The following is a 16,246-nucleotide window of genomic DNA, read 5'->3' on the forward strand; positions in this document are numbered from 1 at the left end:
AACTAGGGTCCAGAGACACCAGGCCCTCTTGGTTATTCGGAAATAATCGCTCGACATTCAGATGAGTACACCATCCCCGGTGAAAAATGGCAAAAAAACAATGACAGTGAAATCCAGCACAATCAGAGGACATGTCAAAAGCTCTTGCAAATGAATATGGTTACAAAATATAGGTAGGTCCCATTATAATGGGGTACCGCACTCACCAGGTGGCGTAACAATACACTCGTAAAATTCATGTATACATATCTGTTATCTCTATTATTATTCTATTCAATGTGTATCTCTGTTTTCTTGTTTTTAAGTTTTGTAGATTATAAATTTAATTATACAAATTCTTGTAACCTCTATGTACTAATGTTTGGTTACACCGAAATAAATAAACCTAAACGTAAAACTATATCGGCTCGTTGGTCTAGAGGTATGATTCTCGCTTCGGGTGCGAGAGGTCCCGGGTTCGATTCCCGGACGAGCCCCGCGCATTTTATACGCATTGAAAATAAATTCATTTTCGATGAACTTTGAACTAGACTTTTAGGCTCATAAATGGAAACGTAGTCAAACAAGTCTTCGGATAGATATGAAACGTGTATATGGTATAGTTTTACTGGTTGATTTTACTAATGAGAAAAGTTGATCCGAATTTAATTGAAATGAAGAGATTGAAGTGCGGTAACCGAGTAACCACAGCGAACCTCGTGAATCTTCGCCTGTCATACGTGGAATCCTGGATTGCCACAGTATAGGTGCGGGTACCCCATTGGATTTGCTATATGATTTGACCATTCAACGCCCCCTGGTGAATGTATGCACACAGTCATCCGATGATCTTGAAGATCATATACAATCATACGTGATTGCAAAATAAGCAGATACCAATACTATATAAATTGAATAATTTTAACACCTAAATCAGCAGTGGTCGTCAGAAAAAAACACTGGTTGAAAACCAATTTTATGTGACTAGATAGTGTTCGTAATTATCACTGTAAGTTAGAATTTCCACATATGGGCGAATATGACCACCGCTGTTGGACTAAATATAAGCTAAAACCTAGGTTATTATTTTCCTGAAAGAAAGAAGTATTCTCCAGATCTATATCGTCATAATGGATGACACGAGACACTTTACACGTCACGTATAAAATCATCTGTTCGCGGTCGATGATTTAATGCAGGCGGTCAACAGTTCAAAACTAATGCGCTGCGACCAGACGGATTGAGAGTTAAACCTAGGTAACCCGCTACAGAGTTCACCTAACGTACGGTACTTTCACCCTGTGACAACAAACACCTCGTAATTTAGGCCTATACGTGAACTGATATATTTAAGTCCCCAAAATGCTTTGGATGTGGTTCTTCTGTCTTTCACCGGGATGAAGGAATCAATAGATATCCGACGCGACAAACTGTTTATAATCGTGAATTTCACCTCGTCGCGCGAGGCTCTGGAAGCAGCGTTCGTCGACTAGAATATTCGCCGATATCAGTACGTTCATCAGATGTTGCATTTTCTTCAAATATTCTGATTGCCGAGAACTTTAGACCAATATCCAAGTGGCCATTTATCCCTGAGCCCTAGTTCATTACAAAAGTGAAAATAGATTGTTCTCAGACATATTCATAGCCCACTCGGGACAAATCCAGCGGGTTATTTGTGCCATTTGTCCGTTTGTTTGTCTGTCCGGAATCCAGTAACTTCGGGAATACAAAAGCATGCCGAATAAGGAAGGAGATTGAGGTCAACGGACACCCTGATAAACATTACTCGAAAGGCTAAATCTAAGAACATGTCTATCGCACTTTCGAGCTCAAACGTCTATTTTTACTTAGTACCCATTTGAGAACAATGATATCTTTTCCAGTAGTATACATCTAAAAACACTCTAAAAAGTATATCTATACTTCTACACTTTTTTGTGAATCCGCTGTGGTAAGATATAGCTTTTAGGTCTACAGTAGATAGGGCTCTGGTCTCTAGTGAATCTTCCCGCTCCAGCATGAATAATCAAATCAAACACTATATTGACGCAACAAACTTTATTCAGTTAAATTACAAAGTATTCAGTTATACAATATTGATATGCGCGTAGTCTGTCTTTATGTGATTGAGATCTAGTATACGGTTTTGAATTCGTATTTCTAGTATTTGTTCCACGGTGTTGCGATTCTTATAAATTTTTAGAGCTTGAATAATTTTTTTGTCCCAATTTACTATCGAATTATCATCTACTTGTAGATGTACTTATTGGTTACCGGTCAGTACCACCCATCCTCCCTCGGCAGGGATTCGAACCTCATAGCATCGCTACACTCAGCCACGGCACGAAACCCTGCCACACTTGACCGGGCGCGCAGGTACATGCGCTGGTTTACCGCGCGAAAACTTGCGGCACCGATCAGATTGATCGCAGGGGCAAATCAAAAATATCGAACCTGCCAGAATGTCACAACGGTTCTTACTTCTATACGAGTCTATACGAGTCAGCAAATGTATGTACCGCAATTCCTCGTTCCCTTGCGAGACCCGGTCAGGGTGCGGTATTCGTTTGAAAAGTTGTGCCTAAATTCTTAACTAAATGTATCTTTCCGTGTGGGATTATCTATATTTTCTAACTAAGTCTAAATTCTCACCATTTCCCCCTCCCCGTCTATAGGGTCATGCGATTCCGACGGCCCAACGGGCAAGAGGTATAGATAATCTGACCGGAACAAGTTTCTACATCGTCGGTTGTAAGAATAGATTCAAGAAATGCGCTAGCTACAACTATTGGGGTGATAAATTAGTAGTTTGCATAGAGGGAGGGAAGCCAGAGTTCAGGGCAGTGGCTGAAGTTAGTAAACAACCTACGTAGATGCTTACGTCGCACACAAGACACTGAATAGAAGATAGGTGAAAGTGACGTGAGTATCTGCGTAGAGTTGCTGGTTATAGCGGCAGCCTTGAGCTCTGGTATGGCTAGGAAGTAAACAAGTATAATAAACTCGTGACGTATAACATATGTAGAAGTATACGTCACGAGTAACATGAAATAAGATAAAAAGGGAGGGTCAGCACAGTAAGGGGGAGAGAGATGCTAGAGTGGCGGAGAAGCCTAAAAATACGAGCTGTAGGAAGGAATAAGAATTGTGCGGGAAAATAAAGAAAGAACGTAGACCCACGAGAAGAGTTGTTATTATTCCGGAGTCAGAGGGATATCACTTATCGGATTAATCGGAACCAACAACGACAACACGAGGGGAGAACGCAACGTGGCCCCCACAACATTGTTGGAGAACCGAAAGCAACCCCACAACATTGGTGGAGAACAGTGGTGTATCCTGCACCTCTCGCTGCCAAGCGATCGTGTATATTTGGTGAGTGAACAGGGGTGAAGTAAAAGTGTAAGATGAACGTTACATTCCGTAACCGTTATAATTACATGAAATACGGGCCGCTACCGCGGGTTAAGTTGAAATATTGCGGATAACTCGATCTGTGTATAAAAATCATTCCCGTCTGGATTTAATAGCTGTTTGTTTGTCTTATTCGAGAAATATGTAATCTTCATATCGTCAGATTCAGTTGAAATGAATTATAGAGCTTCCAGTGCGGAAAGTAGTTGTTTCTTTCCATATTTAAATTAATTGAATTATCCGATTTGGCGTGGCGTTTTCGTAAGATCGTGTTTTGGACACTACGTTTTACATGGCAGCAAATTGGATTCACTACTCCGAATTTAGATTCGTGTGAATTAACGGACATAATGGCGTTCGGAAACGAAGCGATTCTGCGATCGTAACGCGATAAATGAAATACAGTGGGGTATTAGAGGCATTATACAAACGCATTTCATCATCGGACAGTTCATAGATCTGCTACGGGAAATCGACCTTGGAGACGTTCAACGGACTACGATTGCGGCTTATAGTAATTGTAAATAATATGATATGTATTTCTGCATGTTTTGATTGCTTTTGTAGAATGATACTCAGCGTTTTTAAGTTGCTTGAGTGCTGGGTTATTGTATCTACGTAGATATAAATATGCACTACGTAAATCTTTTATAGTTTGCTAAATTTGCTGGATGGTATTTCGCGAAAGAATGATTTATTAGTCTAGGTGAGCCACTCGGTTATCAGTGTAACGATAGTTGAAAGCGCTCACTGCCTGTATATACCTAACAAATAACTGTGGTGTTTATGTGGTTTTAAGAAATATAATGAGTATCGCGAGTTAGTATAGAATATGTTTATTGTGCAAAGGTTAGATTGGGCGCTCAGTGGTGAATCTTACCGGAGGGGGTTTGAATAGAGTAGTTTATATGAGATGAATTAAGGTGGACCAGGGACCTGGATGAAGAGTAAGGGATGCTGTAGGGATGGTCCGGAATAAAACGGGGGATTATAGCCCGAAGGATTAATTTTGAAGATCCTTTGAAACAGTATAATGTTTAGTGGCTAGCCTCTGGGAAATATTGGATATATATGTTGGACATTATTAGGGTCGAATATCAAGAAATACCAAATAGGTGATTCGTCGGCCGGTTCCCTATTTATCCATATCTACGGGTTCTTATCTACAATTTTTCTATCGTAGGTTCCTGTGAAAATGACGCAGGAAATAAGGAGTGTTCTAAATTGAGCTGCAGGAGAAAAAGAAACAGACTTTTCTTGTGCAGAAAAAAATGCGACATGTGTTAAACGTAACAAGCGTGAAAAAAAAATCAGTTTCAATGAAAAATTTTCGTTACATGATCAAAAGAGTATATTGAAAAGCGGTACAGGGCCGGTAACCAATAAGTATAACATCTACAAGTAAATGATAATTATTCGATACTAAATCGGGATAGAAATTATTCAAACTCTGAAAATGTATATAAGTCACAATATCATGGAACAGATACTAGAAATACGAATTCGGAACCGTTAGATCTCGATCACATAAAATCAGACCACGTCAAAATCAATATTGTACGGAACGCCTTTGAAATTAAACTGAATAAAGTTAGTTGCGGAAATAAAGCGTTTGATCTGATTATTCATGTTGGAGCGGGAGGACTCACGAGAGACCAGCTGCCGGTTGCATATGACGCAGACCTAAGATCAGTCTAATACCAACATAGTTCTATAGCCAATTGAACGACTAATGACCAGTCTTAAGATTGTAAGACCACTTTTGAACTGAAGTCACGTCCGTGCAACTGGCCCCAGGGGCATGGCCTCAACTTAAGACCAGTCTAAGACCGTCTTAGATCTAAAGCCAATCTATCAACTTAAGACTAGTCTTAATATTCAATACCACTTTAAAACTTGAGTATCGAATGAATTCGGGCTCGCTACTTAAGACTTAAAATTAAGAGTTACATCTTACTACAGCGGATACGCAAGCAACTACAGTAGACTCGGCCCTTACAGTACCGGTCGACTTGCATAACCCTTTGCTTTCCTATACTAATTTCACTCTCATTCGGTAACGCCCTGCTCGGCACACCGCCTTTACTCGTTGGATTTTATGTTCAAATTCATCCTCTGCTCCGGCTAACTCGGTAAATTCGAAGACGACCTTGCGTCGATAGAAATGGAGTTAGGTGCTAGGTAACTGTGAGTATACTAGGATATTAGAATCACCGTCTTCCCTGCGACCCAATGCATTGCGACCGTATTCAGTACACGTTTACAAGAGGTGTTCTTATCGAATGAACTCTTAACAATAAGACACGCTGTAAATGAAGATTTACTCTGAAATGAAGATTTTTCTCTGTCCAATAGATCGAGAATTTAATTCGGTTAGGCCTATGTATAAAACAAGAACATGCACAAATAAGAAAATGCGCCCTTCAACTAAACGTAGAATCATCCTGGCTAGACGCGTCATTTAAAATCTTTGGGGATTTGTTGATAAAACCGGAGTTGATAAAACCAGAAACAAAAAGGAACAGGATTTCTTCATGCTGGGAGATTTATCTGCAAGCGACACCACAGCCAAAAAATAAGAAATACTATATGCCGGTAGCTTAAATGAAACTTTTCGTAAAAATATTGAATAAACTAGTTGATTTAACGGTATGAACGAGTAGTTTACTATTCAGATTTTGAAACAACATTTAGACACTCGCCATTATTCTGTGCAACATGTTGTTATTGGCGGGTTGTAGCTAGCGCATTTCTTGAATCTATTCGCACAACCGACGATGTAGAAACTCGTTCCGGTCAGATTATCTATACCTCTTGCCCGTTGGGCCGTCGGAATCGCATGACCCTATAGACGGGGAGGGTGCAAATGGTGAGAATTTAGACTCAATTAGAAAATATAGATAATCCCACACGGAAAGATGAAGTTCAAAAACGACTGGTTACGAGATACATGAGTTAAGAATTTAGGCACAATTTTTCAAACGAATACCGCACCCTGACCGGGTCTCGCAAGGGAACGAGGAATTGCGGTACAGACATGTGCTGACTCGTACAGACTCGTATAGAAGTGAGAACCGTAGTGACATTCCGGCAGGTTCGATATTTTTGATTTGCCCCAGCGATCAATCTGATCGGTGCCGCAAGTTTTCGCGCGGTAAACCAGCGCATGTACCTGCGCACCCGGTCAAGTGTGGCAGGGTTTCGCGCCGTGGTTGAGTGTAGCGATGCTATGGGGTTCGAATCCCTGCCGAGGGAGGATGGGCGGTACTGACCGGTAACCAATAAGTACATCTACAAGTAGATGATAATTCGATATTAAATCGGGACAAAAAGAATTATTCCAGCTCTAAAAATTTATAGAAATCGCAACACCGTGGAACAAATACTAGAAATACGAATTCAAAACCGTATACTAGATCTCGATCATATAAAAAACAGACTACGCGCATAGCAATATTGTATAACTGAATACCTTGTAATTTAACTGAATAAAGTTTGTTGCGTCAATATAGTGTTTGATTTGATTATTCATGTTGGAGCGGGAAGATTCACTAGAGACCAGAGCCCTATCTACTGTACACCTAAAAGCTATATCTTACCACAGCGGATTCACAAACAAGTGTAGAAGTATAAATATACTTTTTTGGAGTGTTTTTAGATGTATACTACTGGAAAAGATTGTTCTCAAATGGATACTAAGTAAAAGTAGACGTTTGAGCTCGAAAGTGCGATTAGACTTGTTCTTGGATTTAGCCTTTCGAATAATGTTTATCAGGGTATCCGTTGACCCCAATCTCCATGTTCGGCATGCTATTGTATTTCCAAAAGGTGACCTCCAGGTATTTCCTTTTTAGTTCTCAATACAAATATGAGCATATTATTTGAAAATAAGATAACGCTACAAAATACAGCTGAAAAGCAGCGATAACGGGTTTTCTGTCTTGTTAGTCTAAAAATCGTAGGAAACGTTTTCATGATTATGTCGAAATCAGTCTCATCACTTCGTGATATGGCTACTTTGAACTATGCTATGCTTCGCACTGAACGCTGTAGCGGGTTACATAGATTTATCTATCCGTCGATTAAGGCATTAGTTTTGACTTGGACCCGTTGACCGCCTGGATTAAATCATTGACCCCAAACAGATACATGACGTGGAAAGTGTATTGTGTCCTCTGTTATCATATTGGTATTAATGGGTATATGTTAGTCCATAAATATGATTTTATATTTCATTTCATCACTTTAAGTCAGAAGTCAAATTTCATCACTTTCAGCCTACAATCTTCCTCTCCTCCCCGCATAATCGGTCAGCGCATAAAGCCAATATGTTCTATTTAAAGATCAGACTGCCGAAGATATCAACCAATGAACTAAGTTCGAAAAGAAGAAAGTGAATCAAACTCGAAATAAAAATTCATTTGCGACTACGACATATACGAGACAGTAAAAACTAATTAATTTGATGATATGAACGAGTATAATTTATTCTTCAGATTATCAAACAACTCTATATCATTATTAAATCATTACTCGTCATTATTCTTTGCAACATGTTGTTACTGCATTGGTGTAGCTGGCGCATTTCTTGAATCCACTGTGACAGCCGACGAAGAAGAAACTTGTTCCGCTCAGATTATTACCTCTTGCTCGTGGACCGTCGGAATCGCATCGACACGCGACTCCTCGTCTGAATCGTCCATGTTCTTCTGAATAGCGAAAAATAGTGAGCGAAATTATATTGCTGCTGGAGCAAATGGAAGCACCCAAAAACGTATCTAACTGCGCTCGCCGGATGAATATTTGTGCTTATTTTATTGCACACACCGATTTGGCATTCATACTTCAAAGATTTTCAACTTTGAAACTACTTCATTTACAAATGATAGGCGAAATAAAATAGTATTCTAAGTACGAACCGTTATAAGTATTGTATGAATTCGTATAAATCTAAGTATATCTGAAAACCTCCTCGCGGTCGTAAAAGGCCGCGATTGAACATGAGGCAGTGAATGATATGATATTTCTAAAATGCTTACCTTCCGACGCCACTCCGGCAATTACTAATGCGACCGCGATAGCGAAAATGAATACCTGCAACAAATTTAAAAAAAACATATCTATAGCTACGTATTGTCTATTTGCTTGTATTGACTATATACTAAGAGTTAGCTATGTTCATCTATTTGCTATCGATTTCTCATCGATAACAGTTCGTACGTACCTTCATGTTCAACGAGTTTCAAAGCTTCTGTGACTTTGCTTCTAGAATTATGTACAACCGGAATAAATCGGGTATTTTATACAGAATAAGTTTAATCTCTGGGCATTTGTGTCAGCTTGCCGGATTAGTTTCAGTCAGGCCAATTTGAAATTCGAATCTGAATCTTCCAATCTATCTGACCGCCATGACCTCCTCAACGCAACATTTTCGAGTGTAGCTTTCAATTCCATGATCATATAAATATAATACATGTATGCTTTTTTATAATGAAATACATCATATCATTGAAAAAAAAAAAGATTTGTGTGTAAATCAAAACATTAGGTTTACCCGTTGATTTTGAATTGATGGATTATGTTTTAATTTGAAATCCATTTATTTCAAACATAACCGCAGTAAAATTGCTCATTTGTCGACTATCTTGCCGCAAATAGCCAGTTTAATACAAATGGGAAATCAATCAATCAGTTTTATCAGTTATCGTACAGTAAGGTAGGCGAAGTTTGATTTCAATAGATTCGTGCTGCACGTTTGAAATCTCACGATTTTTCATCGCGATACATTTTTTGTTATGAATTTGAGGTAGAGTGGTAGGGTGTATATATATTTCAAATTAGAAACTCTGCAAGGAAGAGTGTCGAAGTATAATACAATGGAGAACCGTCCAGTCATTCCTTCTTCAGATTTCGTTGACAAACTAGGGTCCAGAGACACCAGGCCCTCTTGGTTATTCGGAAATAATCGCTCGACATTCAGATGAGTACACCATCCCCGGTGAAAAATGGCAAAAAAACAATGACAGTGAAATCCAGCACAATCAGAGGACATGTCAAAAGCTCTTGCAAATGAATATGGTTACAAAATATAGGTAGGTCCCATTATAATGGGGTACCGCACTCACCAGGTGGCGTAACAATACACTCGTAAAATTCATGTATACATATCTGTTATCTCTATTATTATTCTATTCAATGTGTATCTCTGTTTTCTTGTTTTTAAGTTTTGTAGATTATAAATTTAATTATACAAATTCTTGTAACCTCTATGTACTAATGTTTGGTTACACCGAAATAAATAAACCTAAACGTAAAACTATATCGGCTCGTTGGTCTAGAGGTATGATTCTCGCTTCGGGTGCGAGAGGTCCCGGGTTCGATTCCCGGACGAGCCCCGCGCATTTTATACGCATTGAAAATAAATTCATTTTCGATGAACTTTGAACTAGACTTTTAGGCTCATAAATGGAAACGTAGTCAAACAAGTCTTCGGATAGATATGAAACGTGTATATGGTATAGTTTTACTGGTTGATTTTACTAATGAGAAAAGTTGATCCGAATTTAATTGAAATGAAGAGATTGAAGTGCGGTAACCGAGTAACCACAGCGAACCTCGTGAATCTTCGCCTGTCATACGTGGAATCCTGGATTGCCACAGTATAGGTGCGGGTACCCCATTGGATTTGCTATATGATTTGACCATTCAACGCCCCTGGTGAATGTATGCACACAGTCATCCGATGATCTTGAAGATCATATACAATCATACGTGATTGCAAAATAAGCAGATACCAATACTATATAAATTGAATAATTTTAACACCTAAATCAGCAGTGGTCGTCAGAAAAAAACACTGGTTGAAAACCAATTTTATGTGACTAGATAGTGTTCGTAATTATCACTGTAAGTTAGAATTTCCACATATGGGCGAATATGACCACCGCTGTTGGACTAAATATAAGCTAAAACCTAGGTTATTATTTTCCTGAAAGAAAGAAGTATTCTCCAGATCTATATCGTCATAATGGATGACACGAGACACTTTACACGTCACGTATAAAATCATCTGTTCGCGGTCGATGATTTAATGCAGGCGGTCAACAGTTCAAAACTAATGCGCTGCGACCAGACGGATTGAGAGTTAAACCTAGGTAACCCGCTACAGAGTTCACCTAACGTACGGTACTTTCACCCTGTGACAACAAACACCTCGTAATTTAGGCCTATACGTGAACTGATATATTTAAGTCCCCAAAATGCTTTGGATGTGGTTCTTCTGTCTTTCACCGGGATGAAGGAATCAATAGATATCCGACGCGACAAACTGTTTATAATCGTGAATTTCACCTCGTCGTGCGAGGCTCTGGAAGCAGCGTTCGTCGACTAGAATATTCGCCGATATCAGTACGTTCATCAGATGTTGCATTTTCTTCAAATATTCTGATTGCCGAGAACTTTAGACCAATATCCAAGTGGCCATTTATCCCTGAGCCCTAGTTCATTACAAAAGTGAAAATAGATTGTTCTCAGACATATTCATAGCCCACTCGGGACAAATCCAGCGGGTTATTTGTGCCATTTGTCCGTTTGTTTGTCTGTCCGGAATCCAGTAACTTCGGGAATACAAAAGCATGCCGAATAAGGAAGGAGATTGAGGTCAACGGACACCCTGATAAACATTACTCGAAAGGCTAAATCTAAGAACATGTCTATCGCACTTTCGAGCTCAAACGTCTATTTTTACTTAGTACCCATTTGAGAACAATGATATCTTTTCCAGTAGTATACATCTAAAAACACTCTAAAAAGTATATCTATACTTCTACACTTTTTTGTGAATCCGCTGTGGTAAGATATAGCTTTTAGGTCTACAGTAGATAGGGCTCTGGTCTCTAGTGAATCTTCCCGCTCCAGCATGAATAATCAAATCAAACACTATATTGACGCAACAAACTTTATTCAGTTAAATTACAAAGTATTCAGTTATACAATATTGATATGCGCGTAGTCTGTCTTTATGTGATTGAGATCTAGTATACGGTTTTGAATTCGTATTTCTAGTATTTGTTCCACGGTGTTGCGATTCTTATAAATTTTTAGAGCTTGAATAATTTTTTTGTCCCAATTTACTATCGAATTATCATCTACTTGTAGATGTACTTATTGGTTACCGGTCAGTACCACCCATCCTCCCTCGGCAGGGATTCGAACCTCATAGCATCGCTACACTCAGCCACGGCACGAAACCCTGCCACACTTGACCGGGCGCGCAGGTACATGCGCTGGTTTACCGCGCGAAAACTTGCGGCACCGATCAGATTGATCGCAGGGGCAAATCAAAAATATCGAACCTGCCAGAATGTCACAACGGTTCTTACTTCTATACGAGTCTATACGAGTCAGCAAATGTATGTACCGCAATTCCGCGTTCCCTTGCGTGACCCGGTCAGGGTGCGGTATTCGTTTGAAAAGTTGTGCCTAAATTCTTAACTAAATATATCTTTCCGTGTGGGATTATCTATATTTTCTAACTAAGTCTAAATTCTCACCATTTCCCCCTCCCCGTCTATAGGGTCATGCGATTCCGACGGCCCAACGGGCAAGAGGTATAGATAATCTGACCGGAACAAGTTTCTACATCGTCGGTTGTAAGAATAGATTCAAGAAATGCGCTAGCTACAACTATTGGGGTGATAAATTAGTAGTTTGCATAGAGGGAGGGAAGCCAGAGTTCAGGGCAGTGGCTGAAGTTAGTAAACAACCTACGTAGATGCTTACGTCGCACACAAGACACTGAATAGAAGATAGGTGAAAGTGACGTGAGTATCTGCGTAGAGTTGCTGGTTATAGCGGCAGCCTTGAGCTCTGGTATGGCTAGGAAGTAAACAAGTATAATAAACTCGTGACGTATAACATATGTAGAAGTATACGTCACGAGTAACATGAAATAAGATAAAAAGGGAGGGTCAGCACAGTAAGGGGGAGAGAGATGCTAGAGTGGCGGAGAAGCCTAAAAATACGAGCTGTAGGAAGGAATAAGAATTGTGCGGGAAAATAAAGAAAGAACGTAGACCCACGAGAAGAGTTGTTATTATTCCGGAGTCAGAGGGATATCACTTATCGGATTAATCGGAACCAACAACGACAACACGAGGGGAGAACGCAACGTGGCCCCCACAACATTGTTGGAGAACCGAAAGCAACCCCACAACATTGGTGGAGAACAGTGGTGTATCCTGCACCTCTCGCTGCCAAGCGATCGTGTATATTTGGTGAGTGAACAGGGGTGAAGTAAAAGTGTAAGATGAACGTTACATTCCGTAACCGTTATAATTACATGAAATACGGGCCGCTACCGCGGGTTAAGTTGAAATATTGCGGATAACTCGATCTGTGTATAAAAATCATTCCCGTCTGGATTTAATAGCTGTTTGTTTGTCTTATTCGAGAAATATGTAATCTTCATATCGTCAGATTCAGTTGAAATGAATTATAGAGCTTCCAGTGCGGAAAGTAGTTGTTTCTTTCCATATTTAAATTAATTGAATTATCCGATTTGGCGTGGCGTTTTCGTAAGATCGTGTTTTGGACACTACGTTTTACATGGCAGCAAATTGGATTCACTACTCCGAATTTAGATTCGTGTGAATTAACGGACATAATGGCGTTCGGAAACGAAGCGATTCTGCGATCGTAACGCGATAAATGAAATACAGTGGGGTATTAGAGGCATTATACAAACGCATTTCATCATCGGACAGTTCATAGATCTGCTACGGGAAATCGACCTTGGAGACGTTCAACGGACTACGATTGCGGCTTATAGTAATTGTAAATAATATGATATGTATTTCTGCATGTTTTGATTGCTTTTGTAGAATGATACTCAGCGTTTTTAAGTTGCTTGAGTGCTGGGTTATTGTATCTACGTAGATATAAATATGCACTACGTAAATCTTTTATAGTTTGCTAAATTTGCTGGATGGTATTTCGCGAAAGAATGATTTATTAGTCTAGGTGAGCCACTCGGTTATCAGTGTAACGATAGTTGAAAGCGCTCACTGCCTGTATATACCTAACAAATAACTGTGGTGTTTATGTGGTTTTAAGAAATATAATGAGTATCGCGAGTTAGTATAGAATATGTTTATTGTGCAAAGGTTAGATTGGGCGCTCAGTGGTGAATCTTACCGGAGGGGGTTTGAATAGAGTAGTTTATATGAGATGAAGTAAGGTGGACCAGGGACCTGGATGAAGAGTAAGGGATGCTCTAGGGATGGTCCGGAATAAAACGGGGGATTATAGCCCGAAGGATTAATTTTGAAGATCCTTTGAAACAGTATAATGTTTAGTGGCTAGCCTCTGGAAAATATTGGATATATATGTTGGACATTATTAGGGTCGAATATCAAGAAATACCAAATGGGTGATTCGTCGGCCGGTTCCCTATTTATCCATAGATTTTATTTACTCCGGTAAGGCGTGACATGGGGGATGATACGGAAATGAGAAATGTCACGATACAGCTATTTGTTAGGTATGCTGAAATGGCCATTCAGGGGATTGTTTTTTTAGAAGTAAAGGGTTGCTCATTGCGTAATACAATAAGTATGGTAAGTATTATTCGGTAGATTGGGTATCTTAACTGAATGGTCGTAGATTGCAGGGATGTGTGAGCGCTATGTTTTTTTTTCCGAACTTTCAGTCCGTCTTGACCGGTTTATATACAGGATGATGCGTCGACCGTTTTACATGTGAGGTTATATCCCCTGATTTGCGGGAAGGAATTAGAACAATTCGAATATCAGATGTCGGTGGTTTGGAAGACCATAGGCCCAGGAGTTAACGATAATTTTTTAGAATCGGCTGTTTGAATGGCACTGAATGAGTAGTGTCCAGAGGAATTTTCCCTAACTTTTGGGTGATGCATCTTAATGAGTTTTGTGGTCACTTTATGACATCCTTCCATAAATATATGGCGGCCTGCCTGTCTATTTCAACGGTTCCAAGCCGCAAAAAGCAGTTCATGTTATCCCTGCCTAGACTACGGATAAATGTGCTCTCTGAGGCAATGGGTGGGGACTAGCAGCTGACATCTCAATAATACGAATGTACGCATGCGGTATATTCATTTTTGGTATGTTTTGGCTTACCTTTATGTTACGTACACATAGAAAAATTATTATGAAATTGTTTGTGAATTCATTGTTGAGCATGTCTGTTGCCAACGTGTGCTGGGCACATAATAATCAACTAAATGATGTATCTGGCATCTGTATTAATTTACGTCGTTGATTGGGGTCGGGACAGGTTTGACAAATCATCCGATATCGGTTAAGGTAACGGCTGATAGTTTGGACAGTGGGAAATTGACGTGTTTGCAATGGTAATTTTAAAGACAAATTAGGCTGCACACACTGATTATTTTTTTTTTTTGGTAAAGACAACGAGAACGAGGAGAGTCAGAAAGTTGAAGTGGTTGGTCATATATTGTTAAATTATTAGACTACATGAATGTGGATATAGAGAAATGGGTGATTGTCTATGAAAGCTATTTGGGAAGTTGTGTTTGATATGTTTTTTTTGCATGACTACAATTGTATAGGCTTGTTCTCATTAAATGTAAGATCAATATACAGATGTACATGCCTCATAATTGTTATATATTACTGTTGAAAAGAGTCTCATATTTGATATTTGTAGATGATTGCTTTCCCTTAGATAAAGTTCGTGTGTTAAGTTTATAAGTATTTAGAAACTTTTTTGGCTTACCGTAAAATTCTATGGGGTCCATGTAGGTCTCGTTGATGAATAAGATGAACTGATGATGAGTGGGGTGTGTTGCTTAGTTTAGGTAGAAGTTTGATGTAGGATTGGATAATAGGGGAAAGGGTCAGAAATTGTGATTTATGTCTACTTTACAGGTGTTGTAAATTGATGTACGGAATGGTGGTTGTGTATCATTAGTCTTGATGTTCTGAAGGTTTTGTGTAATTTTCATTACCCTGCGGCTGGCTTTAAGTTGTAAGAGATGTTGCTTATAAATGATGTTCTGAAGCCTGTGCACTTTTGAAAAGATTTTTTTTTTTGGGAAACTACAATAGGGTCTTGTGAATTTTTGGCGATTGGGGACCAATCGTCTGGGGAGGAGGATAGTATTGGGGTGATAAATTAGTAGTTTGCATAGAGGGAGGGAAGCCAGAGTTCAGGGCAGTGGCTGAAGTTAGTAAACAACCTACGTAGATGCTTACGTCGCACACAAGACACTGAATAGAAGATAGGTGAAAGTGACGTGACTATCTGCGTAGGGTTGCTGGTTATAGCGGCAGCCTTGAGCTCTGGTATGGCTAGGAAGTAAACAAGTATAATAAACTCGTGACGTATAACATATGTAGAAGTATACGTCACGAATAACATGAAATAAAATAAAAAGAGAGGGTCAGCACAGTAAGGGGGAGAGAGATGCTAGAGTGGCGGAGAAGCCTAAAAATACGAGCTGTAGGAAGGAATAAGAATTGTGCGGTAAAATAAAGAAAGAACGTAGACCCACGAGAAGAGTTGTTATTATTCCGGAGTCAGAGGGATATCACTTATCGGATTAATCGGAACCAACAACGACAACACGAGGGGAGAACGCAACGTGGCCCCCACAACATTGTTGGAGAACCGAAAGCAACCCCACAACACAACCCTCCAATAACAACATGTTGCACAGAATAATGGCGAGTGTCTAAATGTTGTTTCAAAATCTGAATAGTAAACTATACTCGTTCATACCGTTAAATCAACTAGTTTATTCAATATCTTTACGATAAGTTTCATTTAAGCTACCGGCATATAGTATTTC

General features: G+C 39.4%; 1 protein-coding gene and 2 non-coding genes across 4 annotated transcripts; 2 read left to right on the forward strand and 1 right to left on the reverse strand.

Moving 5' to 3' along the window:
- The first annotated feature begins 404 nt into the window (after positions 1-404).
- Positions 405-476, forward strand: Trnap-cgg (transfer RNA proline (anticodon CGG)). Its single transcript has one exon. It is a non-coding gene; the product is annotated as a tRNA-Pro (tRNA).
- Positions 477-7,934: 7,458 nt separating this feature from the next.
- Positions 7,935-15,206, reverse strand: LOC141902788 (toxin AnmTx Cj 1c-1-like). 2 transcript variants are annotated; one of them, XM_074790681.1, is made up of 4 exons: positions 15,172-15,206; positions 8,621-8,837; positions 8,436-8,490; positions 7,935-8,102 (listed from the first exon to the last, which is right to left on the reverse strand). In XM_074790681.1, exons 2-4 carry the CDS (start codon positions 8,624-8,626, stop codon positions 7,936-7,938), a joined length of 228 nt encoding a protein of 75 aa, XP_074646782.1. In that variant the 5' UTR covers positions 8,627-8,837; positions 15,172-15,206; the 3' UTR covers position 7,935. The 2 variants fall into 2 exon arrangements, with proteins under 2 accessions (XP_074646782.1, XP_074646781.1); XM_074790680.1 differs by having other exon boundaries at positions 7,935-8,105.
- On the forward strand, positions 9,720-9,791 carry Trnap-cgg (transfer RNA proline (anticodon CGG)). The gene has a single exon. It is a non-coding gene; the product is annotated as a tRNA-Pro (tRNA).
- Positions 15,207-16,246: the final 1,040 nt, after the last annotated feature.

Source organism: Tubulanus polymorphus, chromosome 3 (genome assembly GCF_964204645.1).
Source record: "Tubulanus polymorphus chromosome 3, tnTubPoly1.2, whole genome shotgun sequence".
NCBI classification, from domain to species: Eukaryota; Metazoa; Nemertea; class Palaeonemertea; order Tubulaniformes; family Tubulanidae; genus Tubulanus; species Tubulanus polymorphus.

Coding starts and splice junctions, on each gene's coding strand:
- LOC141902788 (XM_074790680.1), bottom strand. Junction 8,106..8,435: donor TGCCGGAGTGGCGTCGGAAG/GTAAGCATTTTA, acceptor TTCGCTATTCAG/AAGAACATGGACGATTCAGA.